At 35.8% G+C, this 18158-nt stretch overlaps 1 protein-coding gene across 1 annotated transcript; it reads right to left on the bottom strand.

The window, feature by feature from the left end:
- Positions 1-1225: 1225 nt before the first annotated feature.
- Positions 1226-17222, bottom strand: LOC579879 (bromodomain-containing protein 7). Its single transcript, XM_030975516.1, has 15 exons — positions 17101-17222; positions 14795-15009; positions 13835-14027; positions 12765-12822; positions 12017-12161; positions 11296-11406; positions 9700-9911; positions 9110-9227; positions 8477-8654; positions 7704-7839; positions 6712-6823; positions 5767-5817; positions 4529-4640; positions 3548-3771; positions 1226-2796 (listed from the first exon to the last, which is right to left on the bottom strand). Exons 1-15 carry the CDS (start codon positions 17150-17152, stop codon positions 2491-2493), a joined length of 2223 nt encoding a protein of 740 aa, XP_030831376.1. The 5' UTR covers positions 17153-17222; the 3' UTR covers positions 1226-2490.
- Between the last annotated feature and the right edge of the window lie 936 nt (positions 17223-18158).

Raw genomic sequence — 18158 nt, 5'->3', positions numbered from 1 at the left:
GTACATTTTATTTACGATGTGTAAGTGAATTGCAACTGTGCACAACAAAGAGCAGACATACTAGCTCATTATTATAAAGAAAAAACTCACTCTAGCTAAATGGTTGTATCTTCATAAAACTTACCGTAAATCTCTGTGTATAAGACGCACCTGTGTATAAGGCGCACCTCTATTTTGGGGGCAAAAAAAAAAATTGTTCCTGTGTATAAGACGCACCCCCGACTTTCAATTTTTTTCAGCGGCAAAAAAGTGCGTCTTATACACAGAGATTTACGGTAAAGGGAAATCCATCCTTAATAGCAAACTGTGCTAGGAGAAAGAAAAAAAAAATCTTTCCCCATCTTTATTTATTTTTCTAATTTCACACAAAATGAACTTATTATAAGAGTTTGATTGCAATTTAAAGATACAAGACATTCAGTGGAGAAGGGCTGTATACATAATAAGAAGTATAACTTATTATTATAATATGGAGGCACACTTGAAACAATTTAGTGCATCTATTGATCAGAATGCACCTTTTTAATAAGAATTGGGCAGGACATGTGTATAATGTTAACTATGTATGTATGCTTTGACCTAACTTTAATGGCTTTCATCCACTCCAGTGTATTTTTGTCAAGTCAAATTAATTCTTCACAAAGTGAATCGCTATCTAGAGAGATCAATGTAGTAAAATCAGGAGGCAATCTGTTTTCAATGAGCAATTAATATAAAATTCAAACTAATCCTTTTTGGTCAAAATGTATTTTAATTTTTAAACTCGTTAACATGGACATCATCCCATCCAATGTTACGTTTATGCCCCTATTGTGCCCCTTTTCCTTCTCTTAAGTGCCCCTATTAAAATCTGATAGGTGCCCCTTTCCCATTCTCGGATAAGTGCCATTTTTCATCTCTGGCAAGTTCCTCTTTTTAGGTGCAGGAAATATTCTGATAATTGCCCCTATTAAAATCTAACAAGTGTCCTTTTTCCTTTCTGGTAAGTATCCCTTTTCATTTATCTATAACATGCTACCACATAGAGTGACTTTAAGCAACTTTGTTCATTAATTTCCCCCAAAGATTTCAAATTTCTTGGGGTCCAAACTTAGATTTTTGGTACCCATATGTATGGGCGCCTGTTAGTGTCAAGCCGTGGCTTACCCCATACACCCCCCCCCCCCCCCCCCTCCCTACCCCCTGGTAATACTTGCATACAACAAAACATAACGATATACAAGAATTATCTGTACATGGAATGGCTTTTATTACATAAATACAGGTACATTTACAAAACATGGCATTTTCATCCAAATATCACTTGGTTGGAAACATCCTCCACACAGGATACCATGCTCAATAATTTAATTAAATGATTGTAGGCCTACACTATCAACAATGATCTAAGGTTTGGACAAGCAAAGTCATCAGTAAGGCAAGCTGTTAATACAAAAAATGATGAATAAAACATAAAGAATACACAAACTTTAGTTGCCAGTGCATGGCAATGAGTTAATGGTGGACATTGATATGTACATGACCGACTTCTGGGCTTTGATCGTAGCACAAAGGTTTGAAATCAATCGCCAAATGACAATGGCCAATCAATCTCATCGTTGCATGCAAACATTGTTTAATTATGGTTTAATAATAATAACAACAATAATAACATTAACAGTGGGTTCTTGTATTGCGCTCATGTCTGTCAGATTTGACACTCCTGGCACTCAACAATTCATCCCTATTTTCACGAAGTGACGGTAGTGAATGAAAATCGCATACGATTTGCGTGCGGATTTTCCTCACTACCGTCACTTCGTGAAAAATGGGAACAAATTATCAAACCCGGCTTTAGAATGTTTGCTGTGGCACTATAGTATTTCAAGGAATTCCTACCAGGTACCCATTTACCTCACCTGAGCCTATTGCGGTAAATGTAGATTATTGTCTTTTCAAAAGACAATAGTGACATGACAGGACTTGACCTGTGAACCGTGTGATCCACAGTCCGGTGACGTTTCCACTAGACCAGGACACCTCCACTACACTAACCTAAATCCAAGCTGATACAAAAGTGACCGATTCCAGATCTTTGCCATTTGAGGTAATAACATGTTTAGTTCAGTATGCAGCAGCTTGAGTAAAACACAGAAATGAGTGATCATGCTTCTGCATCTCTGTGAGACTCTGTCCCACCGTCCATGGTCACTCCATGCACTCCATGGTGCAAAAGAGCCTCACAGAGACATAGAAGCATGATCACTTAATATTGTGCTTTAATCATGCTGGTATGTTGCAGCCTGTCTAACTGGCGTCAGTCTCATAGGTGTTACTAAGGTATTACATAAATGAATGCTATGTATAAAAGACTACATCACATTTTGCATTTGCCTTTTACATGTAAGTTTGCATGAAAAAACAAAAGATATATAGAACAAAACAAAAAAACAGAGAAGAATGTCATCTATGAGGCAATAGAGCCTTCAAGAGAAGGTTAGATATGTGGTTCTACGATCCCTCATCTTTGTCCCGCAATAGCTCCAAGAGTTCATCTCCAACCTCAGCATCAACATCGTCATCATCTCCCTTTCCTTCCTCGTCCCCCGTGGTACCGGTATCATCCGCCTCAAGCTCCTTAGCGATGTCATCCGGCAGGGCATTGTCGTCAGGTAGACCTGCACTGCCCTCTGTAGTTTCGCTGGGAGCAGTCTGTGAGGTAGCTATAGAGGGCGGTGGTGAATCTAACAGTGGTTCCATAGTGATACCCATAGCTTTACGAACAGACTCGGTAGGGACCAGGTGACCTGGTAATGTCTGTGGACAATGAGGTAAAAGGTAAAAGTATTAAGTACAGTAGTAATTATAATAATAATAATAAATTTGGATATCATTATAGTGCACATATCCACCATGCAAGGTGCTCAAGGCACTCCAATATTACCCCGGCTCTGCTAGGCTACTGATATTGGTGTTCACAGCATTCAAGGAATTCCTTCCTACCTGTACCCATTTTTGACACCTGGGTGGAGAGTGGCAAATATAGAATAATGTCTTTCCACAAGTAAATTTGGTGCTGTTGTCCTAGCTCTCTATTGGGTAGCAGTGCTTTGCTTGACCTAATCATGGCTGCTAGGACAACAGCACCATGGTGCTTAGAAACATAATATCAGGGAAGTGTTTTACAAAGACTAAGATTGACTTTAAGTTGGACTTACCGGTAACTATGGCAGGCTGTCATGCCACTAGTTCCTCTAACACTTCCTGGCATTGGTATCTCGAGGGACTTAAAAATTGTGGTCACAAAGTTTCAGAATTTAGCGTTTTTGATATTTCATTATTGAAGAAAAAGTATTATCTAAAAATCATAATTGAGAGACCATCGGTGAGAGCAACCAGTGGCATAAATGGCCTGACATGGTTAAGTCCAACTTAAAGTTGATCTTAGTCTTTGTGAAACACTCCCCAGGCACGATAACAATATGCCATATTAATATTATTGTTGTTGTTGTTGTTTTATCATTATTATTACTATTACTGTTATCATAAGCTTATAAGTTAGCCTTACCTTGGCAGTAAGTTCTTTGAGTTGTTGAGTAAGTTTCTCAGCTATGGCATGCTCTTGATCCGATGGACCTTGGATGTACTGAAGATGAGGAGGAGGTTTGCGATTGAGACGTTCGTTCTGACTTCGTTCAAGATCCCTGATGAGCTGTGCAGTCTTACCAAGCTTCTGATCCACCTCTTTCTCAGTCTCACTCTGTATCTTGTCCATCATGGCCATCTCTTTCTCTGATACACAAACACAAACAAGAAAGGAAAACTTCAAAGTGAAAAATCATATTCAACAAGCCAAGGGATATAGCTCCATTGTAAGCACTGCTCCACACTAACAAACACACACACAAAAACATATAGAGTGAAAAATCAACACATGCCAGGTTCTTTCATTATAAAGTCTTAAAAATTAAAAATCGTATAAAGTTGTTGTAAGCAAGCTCTACACTTCGCTGTGAAAACTGGAAGCATCCTTTATAAGAGATTGTCAAAACACCAATCAAGAGGTTACTCCTCTATCTTTTAGTGGAATAACAGTATGTTTGTTTGTTAGTTTTTCTTGGGGAAGGAAGGGAGGTATTCTACTTTTCAGAGCTCATTAGCCCAAAGACCCTGGCAAAAGTTGAGCTCTGTTACAAGTGCCATCCTCAACTATTTGAGATATTCAGTGTTATCCTATGTTCTGAGGATACTCTTTTAAAACATTTGATATACTATCTACAATCTACACAGTGTTCAATGTTAAATTGGATTAAACCTCTTAATTACAACAAAAAAATCAGAGGTGTGATTACAAATGAATTTTAAGGCTGTACAATAAATGTACTTATCACTTTTTTCAAGCAACGAGTCAACAGTAATTTCCTCTTAACACAGACACGCACAGAGAGTGAGAGAGATTATGTGAGAAACACAGACAGAGAGAGAGACAGAGAGACAGAGAGAGACAGAGACAGATGGGGAGAGGGAAGAAACAGCTCATGTATGTTACCTAAGCCAGGCAGGAATGACATGTCAATTCCTTCATCAGCCAGAGACTTCAGACTTTCAAAGTCAATCTTGTCATCTTGATTTGACGTCTTTCCTCCTGCACAGTTTGTTGACTGGATATAGAAACAGAAAGTATAGTGTCTTCATAGGATACATGTAGTGATTGAATATATCAAGTCATCAATGGATATACAAATACAAAAGAAAGTTAAGGGTTTAGCTGAACATTTAACAATAAACTATTTGAATTGCTGCAATGTTACATTCCAACTCATTTATTTCTTTGTATTTTTGTTGTCCATTGTCAACCATTATTTTTAAACATCTAACCCTTTTTATCACTGCTTTTTATCAAATTGTATGTGTGAAATACAGTTCTAAACATATTCATCTATGGTTCATTTCTTATAATAATAATAATAATAGCCTAATAGTCCACTCCAAATTTTATTAAACCGAAACTGAAATTCTTTTTGCCCAATTGATCGTGAGCCCGGCAGCCACTGAGCAGCGCCAGATCGACGTTGCTCTATCCCTTTTTGTTGAACGCCAAACAAGGTAGCAACAACTCCCATCTTTTAACGTCTTTTGGTATGACGCGGCCGGGGTTCGAACCCACGACATCCCGGTTGTGAGGCGGACGCTCTACTGACTGAGCCAACACTCCGGTACATGCTCGACTGTTTGAGTGGAAATGAACTTTTAATTGAATTAAATTGAATATTTAACCCTCTGAGTTAAATCTACATTCAAACCTGAAGAAAAAACATCTCCAATCACTTTGCTTTTAAGTACCAGTACAGCTTAAAAATTCCCATGCAATTTTTACAGGATGCAAGACATTTCTTAACAGTTCTTAATGAAAATGTCAAATTATCAAATCCCTTTACTTTACTTTATTTTACTTCACGTTCTGAACTTTTTCATACTTTGAACAAACATTGTTTCTCTTAATCAAACTCAATTGAAAACCACTATTCCTACAACATACAGAATTGTCATTACTTTCATTTATTCATTACAAACTTGAGGTCTTCTGCATAGAACAGTAAACCCCAATATGGCATTCTGTCATCAATATTCGTCTTCAAACACATTTGTTTGGAAAATCCTTGCAGAAGTGCATTTTTAAAAGACATACCCTTTCACAACAATGTACAATTTAAGTTAATATTTGCTAACAAATTTTGGTCGAATTTTGGACTCCCAACACTTTGGAGGGGCTTTAAGCATTCTTACCTTGCTTCCTGCGTCTCCTAACCCAGCTTGGAACTCTTTCAATTCATGATTCTGGAGCAGAGACAAAGATATCCAAGATTGGCATTAGAAACTTTGCACAATGGCTGCAATGCGCACAGCTTCATAATTATGACATAATTCATAATTCATAATTCAAATTGTATTGGTCCAAAAGGAAATGTGTTGTGTTTACATGAATTATTCACAGAGAAAAAATAGATAAAATGTACAAGTGACATGATACATACAACATAAAAAGTGTATATAAACATTAACATTCTTATTATATAGATATTTTCTCTAAATTTACATTGACAATATCAATATTATTATTATCATTATTTGTATTGTTGTTATTATAATTAGTTTGACTCATTATATCATTATGATAATAAGATATATATGGGCAAACAATAAACCACAAACCGTTTAACAATCAGAAAGATTTATCATAATTATGTCATAGCTTTACAGAATCAAGTATTGGTAAGTAATTACACACAGTAGGCGATCTGGTACGAATCTTGTAGACTACTTTGTCTGTCTTCACAGATGCATGTATGTACATGTAAAAAGAATGAAGTAATTTAGACATTTCTATACATCTAAACGTCAACATATCATAACAAAATGTCAAAATGTTTATTCAATATATATCCAAGCTAAACCTTGATGAATCTATAGGTTCAGCAAAGTAACTCCTGCTCCACGCCTTTTTTCCTACCGATCTACTAGCATTGAACTTCTGCAAACCTTTTTCTGTGCTACAATCATGTATAAATAAGAATAGATTGATAAAAACAACAACAAATTTTGTAAATGTTCAAGCAGGTTATTCTCACTATTCATAAAACTCTGGACTACACATTATGAACAATCACCGTTTAATATCTTCAAACTAAAAGCAAAGAGTTTTCACTCTTCACAAGGATGTCATTAACTCACCTGTTTGATGTGTTCTTTTGTCTTGCTATGCTCTCCATCGGTAAGTGAGTCCAGGAGACTGTCAACCATTTTGTTCACATGATCACCGCTATCCTTTACATACTCCTGGATACTAATAAAACAGAATGATATAACACCTGTAGCTCATCTGCAGCTACACTATCCTTTACGTACTCCTGGATACTAATCAAACAGAATGATATAACAACTGTAGCTCATCTTCATCTACACTATCCTTTACGTACTCCTGGATACTAATCAAACAGAATGATATAACAACTGTAGCTCATCTTCATCTACACTATCCTTTACGTACTCCTGGATACTAATCAAACAGAATGATATAACAACTGTAGCTCATCTTCATCTACACTATCCTTTACGTACTCCTGGATACTAATCAAACAGAATGATATAACAACTGTAGCTCATCTTCATCTACACTATCCTTTATGTACTCCTGGATACTAATCAAACAGAATGATATAACACCTGTAGCTCATCTTCATCTACACTATCCTTTACGTACTCCTGGATACTAATCAAACAGAATGATATAACAACTGTAGCTCATCTGCAGCTACACTATCCTTTACATACTCCTGGATACTAATCAAACAGAATGATATAACAACTGTAGCTCATCTCCGTCTATACTATTTTGAAATAATCTGGAATATTAAACTATGATTAATCAATTTTACGTAAAGTCTTTACTTAAAGGCTATCCAACACCTCTGGGGTAATTAGTTTTCAAAAAATTCAACTCAACGACCCTGTCACCGTCTATAGCTGTCCCAGCCAAATATATGCGAGCTTTTTCACAATATATCAATTGGCAAGAGTTCTCAAAAATGAGTTTACTCTCAACATATGAGTGTCAATGAACTTGTACTTAAGACGTTTTTTTGAAATGATACCCTGATGAAATACACATTAATCACTCAATCAATAATGCATTAATCAATGATTAAAGATATCTTGCAAATTACCTTTTTGCATATTTGACTGCATCCTCATCTCCATAGGTGCTGTAGATAAGATCCGATTCTTCTTTACTCAGGTTAGCAAAGGTTGAATCATAGCCAGGAGCAAAGGAACTGAACGGTCCATACATCAGATAGCTCACTATACCGTAATAGACATGATAAGAACCATTGCACATTTGTTGTCTTGAAATGACTATCATAATCTTCAACAGGAGTGATTTCATACCTAAATGTTTTGGTCTAAGCTTTAGAAATATTTGTAGAGAGCTTATTTCACAACGACTTGAAGAGTAGTCTTTTAATACAGAAGACCATTCACAAGGCGATTAGAAAAATGAGAATTTACTCACAAACCTGCTTTGGCAAAATATCTCAACATGAAGTATGATATGGTGTCACAATCAACACCTGGGCCCCCGTCTTATAAAGAGTTGATATCAATCGCAACTATGTACATAAGAGATAGGAGACTGCAAACTTGTGATTGATTGGAGGACTTACAATTGATTTGGATCAATCGTAACTCTTTATAAGATGGGGTCCTGAATTCATTAGTCAAAGAACCCCCCCCCCCCCCTAAACTTGAAGCCAACGCTGTGTTTAAATTCCAGGAGATTATGGGCCTCTAAGCGGGCAATCATGCAGTGCATGTTTCAAAATCAATAAGTATCCTTACATGAGGCTCACTGCAAGAACCGATTGCTCAAATCGAAAGCTTACGAAATGAATAAGTTTGCGAGAATTTCCTTAAAAAATCAAGAAGAGTAATAGCATACCAGGAAGAGCTTTATTTCTCTTGTCTTCTTTGAATCCTGGTAGAGATGCCGTACCATGGGACAATCTACCGGTCAACAGCCCCAGATTGACCTTACGACTCTCTTCATTCTCACCACGATCAGGATTCAGAACGGACAAGGTGGTTGTACCAGCTTTGTCTTTCCTCAGGAATCCAATCTGTAAAGAGCCAAATAATAATAATAATGATATCAATAAAAGCAGTAGTAGTGATAATACTACTAATACTACTACTACTAATAATAATAATAATATTGATACTAATAACAACAACACCAATAATAACAAAAATGATTGTAATAATAATAGAAGTAATAATAGTAACAATAATAATAATAATAATAACATTAAAAAGAATAATAATAATAAACTTAATAATAATAATAAATTTCATAGCGTATTTTCTGACAAAAGTAAGTAATTGTTACAAAACAATATACAAAAATTGGTGAGTGTGTGTAGCTCTGGGTAAACAATATGAATTAAAATATTTCTTGACAGTTAATGTTTTTGATGCTACAGGGTAGCTTGTTCCACAGATATGGTGTGACATGTCCTAAAGCTCTATCAACATAGTTTTAGCTTTAGCTTAGACAGTGACAAGCATCACATACCTTGCTCTTGGGTTGTCTAGCTGTAAGTCTATCCTTAGCTGCTTTGGCTGCCTCTAATACTTCCTGAATGAGCACTTTGGCATCATCATCATCCATGTCCTCATCACCCTCAGATTTTCTGCATCAAAGAAACAAATAAAACACAAATCCTAGTCATAGTAATAGTAACATATAGGTAGCAAGCTTCCATAACTTTACCTACATGTATGATCCCTCAATCCTGTATAGAAGGGTTTGTGCGCCTCGGAATAGCATTGTCTAGATAGACGGCACTATACAAATGCCTATTATTATTATTATTATTATGTGTATGATACTGTAGTGAAAAATGAAAATCTCAGCTCTACAAAGTCAGTTATATGGTTTCCACAGTTTTACTTGGGTCCTTGATTTTCCTTACTTAGATAAAGAAATCACACTCTGTACCGGAACAAAATAATGTACCGGAACTATAAAATCAGACATTTATTAAACTGTACTATCTCTGACAATAGATTATGAGACAGTGTTGTATTTAATCTGAAAGGGTGCAAATGTGCTGTTACATAACATACTTAGAAGCGCATTCTCAAGATGACGTAGTGTCTTACCCAGTAGCATCCGTCTGGTTTGTAGTTGAACCCTCATCTGTTACCATGGTATCCATTGTGCTTGTATCCATGAACTCTGGTCTCTCATTAAGAGGTGTGTTCTCTTTCTCTGTGTGTAGCTTCTGACTTGGTTTAGGTTTAGATCTGGATTTAGATTTCCCTTCTCCTTCATCCACACACCCAAACGCTCTTTTGATGGTTTCCAGACGTTCCTTCAAACACAATCAACAGTAGTTTTATTTGATCTAATTGCCTTTTATGTGATTTATGTATATAGTTATGTTGTGTTTTTTATGTGATTGTGCTATGTTATATTTTCTGTTTGTTTGATTGTTTTTTATATTTTGTACAATGTATTTCTATTGAAGAGTGTTAATAAAGGGGATCAACCTTGACAGGCCAATGGCCTTTGTTGATCCCTCGCATCCACCACCCTTCATCCTTCTTCCATAGTACCATGTCAATGAATGCTTTTATATTTATATTGTTTTAATTTATACTGATTTGTTTGTATATGTTTTGATGTGTTTTTTAAAGAGATGTGAAATAAAATTGAATTTGAATTTGAATTTGAACAATCAACAATAGTCAAATATGGCTCTTGTGGCGATTTACCTTGTGATATATAAACAAATTAATCCAGTAAAGTCTACTACTATCACAACTACCAAATACAGTGAAACCTGCTTGAGAGACTACTGGTAACTTGAAGACTCCCTGTCTACAAAAAAAACCTGTACATAAAGATTACCTGCCTAGTATGAAGACCCCTTTTCTTGTCTCTCTCTGTCTTTACAGACAATTTTAACAGTATGATATAAGAAGCATATACAGGTGTTTCTAGTATGATATTAGAAGCATAAACATTCATTTTATACACATTCCTTTGCCGTATTTCATACGACAGCCTATCAGCTAATTCTACACAAATTGAGGAATATGGGTTTATTCCTCAAGGCTAATGTGTCATTACAATTGAAAATTAAATATCAATTTGTTATTTCGCTGGTCAAATTTTCATGACCAACTATAACTTCTTCATTCACACATTCACAGAAATCATGATATATACATGTATGCAGAGATGCCAACCTCTTGACACAAAAAAACAGACTGAGTATACTAAAAAATCAGATTTTGGAGAGAAAAGTCTGATTTTCACGAAAACTCGAAACTACTACTGGCCCATCGGTCCCGGGCCAGTAAAATTTCAGAAAGTGTTTTATTGGTTATACGGTGAAGTAAAATGTTTGCTCTTTCATTAAAATTTAATGAGAAAATTGTAAAGCAAAGTTTTTGTTGGGGTTGTGGGGGTTCACTTATACATGTTTCTATGCGATTCCGTTGTTTTTATGGGTTCTTATGGGTTTTTATAAGTTTTTTTTTTCAAATATTTTTTTTAATCGTATTTGAAGAGGTGATATTGTATTATCGTATTCCACTCTTATTATCGTACTAAATATGATTTAATCATACTGGTTGACATCTCTGTGTATGTAAATGCTTGGCATTTGGTTTGTTAAAGCATTCTCTCTCTCTCTCTCTCTCTCTTTCCCTCTCTCTCTCTTTTTACTATCATCATGATTTATATATTACCTTGCTCATGACTTTCAGCCCTGTACCTAGAAGCTTCTTGGCTGCCTTGTAATACACAGTCTCAGGTCTGTTGTACTTCATTGCATTCTCACACATCGTCACAAAATCATCCTGTAAGCAAATTACAATGAAGTAATAAAAATCATCATTTTTAAAACATTGCTCCTTCTCCTCAAATATGCCAGTCAAAAAAAGGGGTGAGTTTCATAAAAACAAGTGATACACAACATTTATTTGTCAGGTGTAGCAATGAACAATATCCCTTTTAGCACAAAACTTCATCAACTAGAATTACAAAGAGGCTGTTCACACCGGCAGAGATAGCGCGCGCTAGACCGCGCTATCTCTGCGGTTTGGAAGGTACAACGTCGTTTCGGTCCGCCCAACAGCGAGCCACGGCGCGCCAAAACGGCGTGCCACTGGAGCACCTCTTGGGGGTGGTCCACGATAGATAGCGCGGTCTAGCGCGCGCTAGAAAAAAAGGGGGTACTACGATAGACCGCGCTATCTCATTGCGGTGTGAACAGCCTCAAAGAGACCATGTACCCTGTCAACACCTGGGTGAAAGGGAGCAATGTAAATAAGATGCCCTGCTAAACAACATAAGTGCTGACTCTTGGTTTTAAAAAGAAAACACTTTGTAGGGGCTCTGATCATTCCTTTAGATAAAAATATGTGCATTATATATGACGTTTTTCTTATTTTTATTCCTCATCAATACCTTGTATTCATCAATAGAGTTGTAATCTTCTCTTTCTATCTTCTTCTTCATGGTACAGAAGTCCATTGGTTGTAGTATAATACTAGAGTAACCAGGAGCAATGATGTCATTCACTGGCCAAGCAAAGAAACCATCTACATCTTTCCTAAAAAAATATACAATTTTAAAAATATATAAATATATATGTATAGAGAGAGAGAAAGAGAGAGAGATTGAGAGAGAGAATACACAGTGAGCAACACAAAAATCCAGCTCAACTTAGCTATATATAAAGTTTAAGAGCATTTAATTTAAATTTATGCAATTGAAGGTATTAATGATATGCCCCCCAGAAAAACATTCTGGACAGGAAATTGAAAACATAACGGGGTAAAATAGAGTCTTAACTGTTCTTTATCTTAGCTGTAATGCAAATATTTCAATACATTTTATACTGATGTGTATACATGTTCCTTGCAAGCTTTGATGTTTGAGAAATGATTTTATGAATTCAAAATTTCTAATAAAAATAAACCCAAATAAGATCACAACTTTTCCATTCCAGAAATATCAAATTAGATTCTATTCGATGATGGCTCGTCACATTCTTTTGATGAGATATTTTTTTCCTCTGAGAAATCAAGATGTGTAAGGTAATACTTCTATTCTTCATACATAAGCAGTAATCTTGGCCTTATTTATCATGAAAGCTATGATTCCTGTTCCTACATGTACATTTAGCAAACATTCACACAGTGAAGAGTGTTACCTTTGAAGGGTCTTCTGTAGGTTCTCCAGTACTTTGAGTATAGGCCTCTTCTCAGGAACTACATGAAAGAAAAACAATACTTTGACCAGTCAAAATGAAAAAGATGTATTTTTTCACTAATTGACAGAAGTTTTGGAGTGACAGAAAAAAATACTAGTCTAAGGATATAAGTGATTGTATAGAATACTGCTATTATGTTCAAGACTTCCTAAGTTGTTACTTTGTATTGTATTTATTAACATTTATTTCCTTCTCAACAGTACAATATGAAACACAATGTATATATAAATGATATATGTCACAATTATTTCAACATAGAGTATACAGTAAATAATTCAGATACGGAAGGAGGCGAAAACCTGAAAAGCCTAGCTTGAGTTGGGAATGCCCATAATAAGTGAACACAGTTACCGAAAGAACATTATAGATATTATTATGAAAATTACATTTTATATAACAGAACATTGATAGGATAGAAAAAATAGTCAATGGAAGAGAGAAAAAAAAATGAGGAGAGAATTAAGTATAGGAAGGCATGTTCACTTATAAAGAGAAAGTTAACTCAATTGGGCTGTGCATGTGTCTGCGATTACATCATAAAAATAACGAAGTACTACAATTTTAAAATATTAAAAACAAGCAAAATCATCAAACGAACAACGGCTTCATCCGACAGCATTATCCTGGGGAATATACAGATGGTACTAGCAACAGCTGAGGCGTGTACGTAAGTGATCAAAATAAATAAATAATCGGTCATACAACATATCATTGAATTCCACAAGAAGTCATTTCACACATAAATACAAGAAAGGGTATCAATATCGAGCAATTAAATACATTTTTGTCTTACGGGCAAAAGTCTGCAAGGTGAGCGACTTTTGAAGGATAGATGGGTAACTTTGTCTCAGTTTCATAAAACTTGTTATCAATGACAAGTTACAATAACTGTTAGCTCCTGAACTCCTTGTATTTGATTGGATAAGAGCAAATGTTTTACAGATTTTTTTTTTTTTTTTTTTTTTTTTTTTATTAATATAAATTTTGATGAAACCTGGCCCTGTAGTTACCTGGTGCTTCATCTTTACAATGTCTTGTAGGGTTAGCTCGTCTTTCATGGAGAGATAGTAACATTTTCTTGGTGGGTGGATGGTCCGACCATGCCCCTTCTTCCATGGCTTCCTCGCTCCCTTCATACTCATCGTCATCCTGTGTATCAGGCTCCGGTGTGGCTGACTGGCTCGTCTCAAAGTGAGCTGATGTCTAATCAAAAGCAAACATCACAAGATAAATCAGTAATTACAAACTTGTTTCACAAGAATGAAGGAATAGTCTTATTATATTGATTTTTTTTTACATTGAAAAAACACCCAAACAGCCACTTACAAAGATCTTCACCGTCTATATTGAAAGATGGTGAACAAAACATAGAGGAAACAAAGCAAGTGTACATGTGGGTCATGAATACGTGATTTAGAAATGATCTATAAATACTCTTGTTTGTTTAATGACTGTGATCACATTGTCAGTTACAATGCATTGCACATGGGTTCCTAGAAGTAGAATTAAATTCATCACAACTACTGGTACAGAAATCAGAGTGTGCTTTATGGTTCTTGATGTTATCAATTAATGAACTTAATTACGTAAAAAGCTTGTCCAGATATGCTTGAATCATGAACCCTCATGACTGACAATGTATTTTCTATTTTATCATAAGTGACAGAAATAGAAGATCATGTGATGAGGTAAGGAGGCAAGCTTTATTTACAAGGTACAGTCAAACCTGCTTTAGTGACCACCTGTCTACAAATACAACATTTTTTGTTTCCCTTGAAAATGGTTTCTCATTGAAACATGTACTAAAGAAACCTGTCTTCAGAGACCACCTGCCTACACAGACCACTTTTTGTGTTTCCTTTGGGTGGTCGCTATAGACAGGTTTGACTGTACATCAGTATGGATGAGATAAGAAATAAAGAATCAATGAAAAACATTCTAAGTAAAATGGAGAAAAAAAAACCTCTTACCCTCTTTCTATCATGATCACTATTCCTCTTCTTTTTCTTCTTCTTCTTATGATGAGAATGTCTGTATTCTGTGTCAGGTGTGGCTGGTGAATCAGCTGCTGTACTGAAATGATCTGAGCTAGGTGAAGCAGTCATGATGTTCTCTGGTCCAACCTTAAGAACCAATCTGAGTGGAGGCTCTGATGATGATCGGTCAGGCTTGTCAGGCGTTCCATCTACGTGTCAAGAAAAATCATTATCTTCAGGGAACTTTGTTTTACTAATGATTACCTTATTTAACGACCTAAGATAAATTTGAGCCCAAAGAGGAAAACGGGCAACATATATTCTTAAGTATGTTAGTCATAACCATAGAACCAAACAAAAACTAACTGAACAAATTGTAAGAGCAAGTTCATTAATGAGATGTACATTCTTGATTCTTCATGTCATAAATATTGAACTCCACATAATCTGAATGTGAGAACATACATGTACATGTAGGATATGACTATTTTGGCAAAGTCCAAACACAACAATTATTTCTTGTACAAAAACAGCCTAAAAATTTAACTGAATCTAGGCGTTACTAGATATCAAATCAATGAAACTAGCTACACTGTCCCACTCGTTGACTCTTATCCTGATACACTTGAAATATAAGGACTTAACCTTGAGCTCATCTTGCCATTTTCATTGAGGCTGTTCAAGCTGTTGTACGCGATGAGATCTTCAATCACACACCACCAATATGAAATATGATATTAATATTACCTAGAGCAAGCCTTAATTGGCACCAATACGTCTGCATGAAGAGGCATGTAAATAAAACTTAAAATGCATTCCTAATCACCCCTTCCCGCATCCAACGAACATTGCATACTAGCTTTTGAGTTTGCTAGTGGACTCTTCTACTATAGCGATTTATTAAGAATACGAAGGCGAATGATGAAAATAATAATAATAATAATGAAAATATTGACAAAAGATCAGCAAATTTTGCAGTCAATTGGTCCGTTCTGAAAAATTACTAACTAATACCGGTTAAAAGGTTTGGAAATCTTTATTTTGAGTGAGAGCAGATATCCTCAAAATTGTAAGTAAGAAGTGGTACCAACTGATTGTATGATATCTTGCCCTCCAATTTATGAAATTACCTTATTTTTGATGGGTCGCATTGCCATTTCTTTATAAATGCCAAACGGACATCAAATTTTGAGATCGCGATATCTCCGGAATCCTTTGACAAACAATTTTCTAGTTGAACCAATTTGTAGTAAAATACTTTGCTATCCATTTAGTAATAATTACAATGGATAAATGTGTGCAGACTGTAAAATATGAGAAATCATACATCGAATATCATTATCACATTTTCTAATAGATCTAGAGTAAAGGAGCCGGTTTTCGGCCACTTAAGACAAAATCCTATTTTTTGGACCCTTTACTTCCTATTTATTATCATTTTTTGTTCAAATCATGAAGCAAGTATTATTATTATTTAAACAAAACAAGAATCCCAGAAAAAAATCACGAATTGCCATGACAATATTCATTTCAATTTTCACTGTTTCGGAGTCAGTTTTCGGCATAGCGTACCAGTTTTCGGCCGCATGTACAAAGTCAATAGGAAGCGCGCGCACGCGCCGTGCGTTTCCGCGCTGATCTATAGCACTAGCGGGCGGAGCAGATATCCCACGCCGGAGCTCCCCGGAGCTCGCCAGGCCGAAAACTAGTACTGCAGTGATCGGATATTGGAATCTGAATTAGACAGAGATATCGTGTGTGCGTTGCGGTGTGCGGCTGCATTGATTTAATACATGCGATGAGATACTTTTGAGCTTGCGACTAGCACAAAATCGGGCTCTAAATCTGAAAAATACTTGAAATAAAGCTCATTTTATGGTACCCATATTTCTTACAGACACGCGTAATATACTCGATTTTTCAGATTCGGGTATAGATCTATCTAGATCTATTTTCAAAATAACAAAAACAGTGCAGTGCGAACTTTGGTCGACCCTTCAATTCAATGATTATAATTGTCGTAAAGTAAGTATCAAATTGGCACAGTAACTCCTTCTAAAGATAGTGACAGAATTTCGAAATATTGTCGAATTTAAAGACAAAGGCCGACCATGAATATTGGTCTAAATAAGGGAACAATAGACTTAGATATTCTATCAGTCCCATACGTGCTTTTTCATGTAGCCTCCTGAGTGGAGGCTGAACTTCTGAAGGTTGAAGCTAACAAACAGACTCTCAAAAGTACACAGCGAACTCAAATTAAACCTTCAAATGTCAACATTCAAATTCAAATAACTTACCATCAATTTCCTTTCGTTCTGATCTGTGATGCTTCTTGTGTTTTTTCCCCATTTTCACTTTTTGTGATAGCTTTGTCGGGTCGATTTAGAACAAAAGTCCCTCTGCTGCACAATAGAACCTCGACCTAGTAGTATCTGTACATTTTTAATAAATTATACCTAGTAAGTAATAAATATCATTTTTAGATGATAAATATATTTAAATATTGATTATTAACATGATTATATTTTATTTATCTTAATGCTAAATAATACAAATATTTTCTCTAGCTTTCTGTTTCTAGTAAACTTTCTAGTGACAGGTTAGTGCTAACTTTGCTAAGTGTTGCCAATTTGGATCACAGACATTACCTCTGTGATAAAAAAAAATATGAAAAAAGAGAAAAAAAGATATGACTGTTTTAAAGACATGAACATCACCACCTACTGAGAACAAACAGGCAGGTGAATATTTGGTTACAAGTAAATGATGGCATACTATTACTCCCCGTTTCATCCTCCCCCCCCCCCCCCCCCCCGATCACTTTTCCAAAAGTTTAAATGCATTTAAATTGTTGTTTCATATTATGCTGTATCTCCTTTCATAAATAAGGATTTTGGTTGTTTTGTTGAGGTTGTGTTATTAATCATAGCATGCTTCCACTTTGTTTTGTTTGATTTATAATAATCCTATAGAATTAGAATTTTTATAACTTTACGTAATTCTTCTTTTTCTTCTTCTTCTTCTTCTTCTTCTTCTTCTTCTTCTTCTTCTTCTTCTTCTTCTTCTTCTTCTTCTTCTTCTTCTTCTTCTTCTTCTTCTTCTTCTTCTTCTTCTTCTCTCTCCTCTCTCTCTCTCTCTCTCTCTCTCTCTCTCTCTCTCTCTCTCTCTCTCTTTTTTTTTTCTCTCTCTCCCTCTCTCTCTCTCTCTCTTTCTCTCTATAATTGGAGATCGACAGGGGCGGTGATTCGTGCATGACGGCGGCGCGAGAAGTGGCCGGGGGAGGGGGTGGGGTGATGGGGTGCAGCAGTAATTGGGTTGATATTGAGGATAGCAAAGCTCCCCCCATCCCCCACAC

This window comes from Strongylocentrotus purpuratus, unplaced genomic scaffold (assembly GCF_000002235.5).
Source record: "Strongylocentrotus purpuratus isolate Spur 01 unplaced genomic scaffold, Spur_5.0 spur5_scaffold_8, whole genome shotgun sequence".
In the NCBI taxonomy this organism is placed as follows: domain Eukaryota; kingdom Metazoa; phylum Echinodermata; class Echinoidea; order Camarodonta; family Strongylocentrotidae; genus Strongylocentrotus; species Strongylocentrotus purpuratus.
Note: the sequence above shows the minus strand (reverse complement) of the source record. Positions and strands in the feature narration are given on the sequence as shown.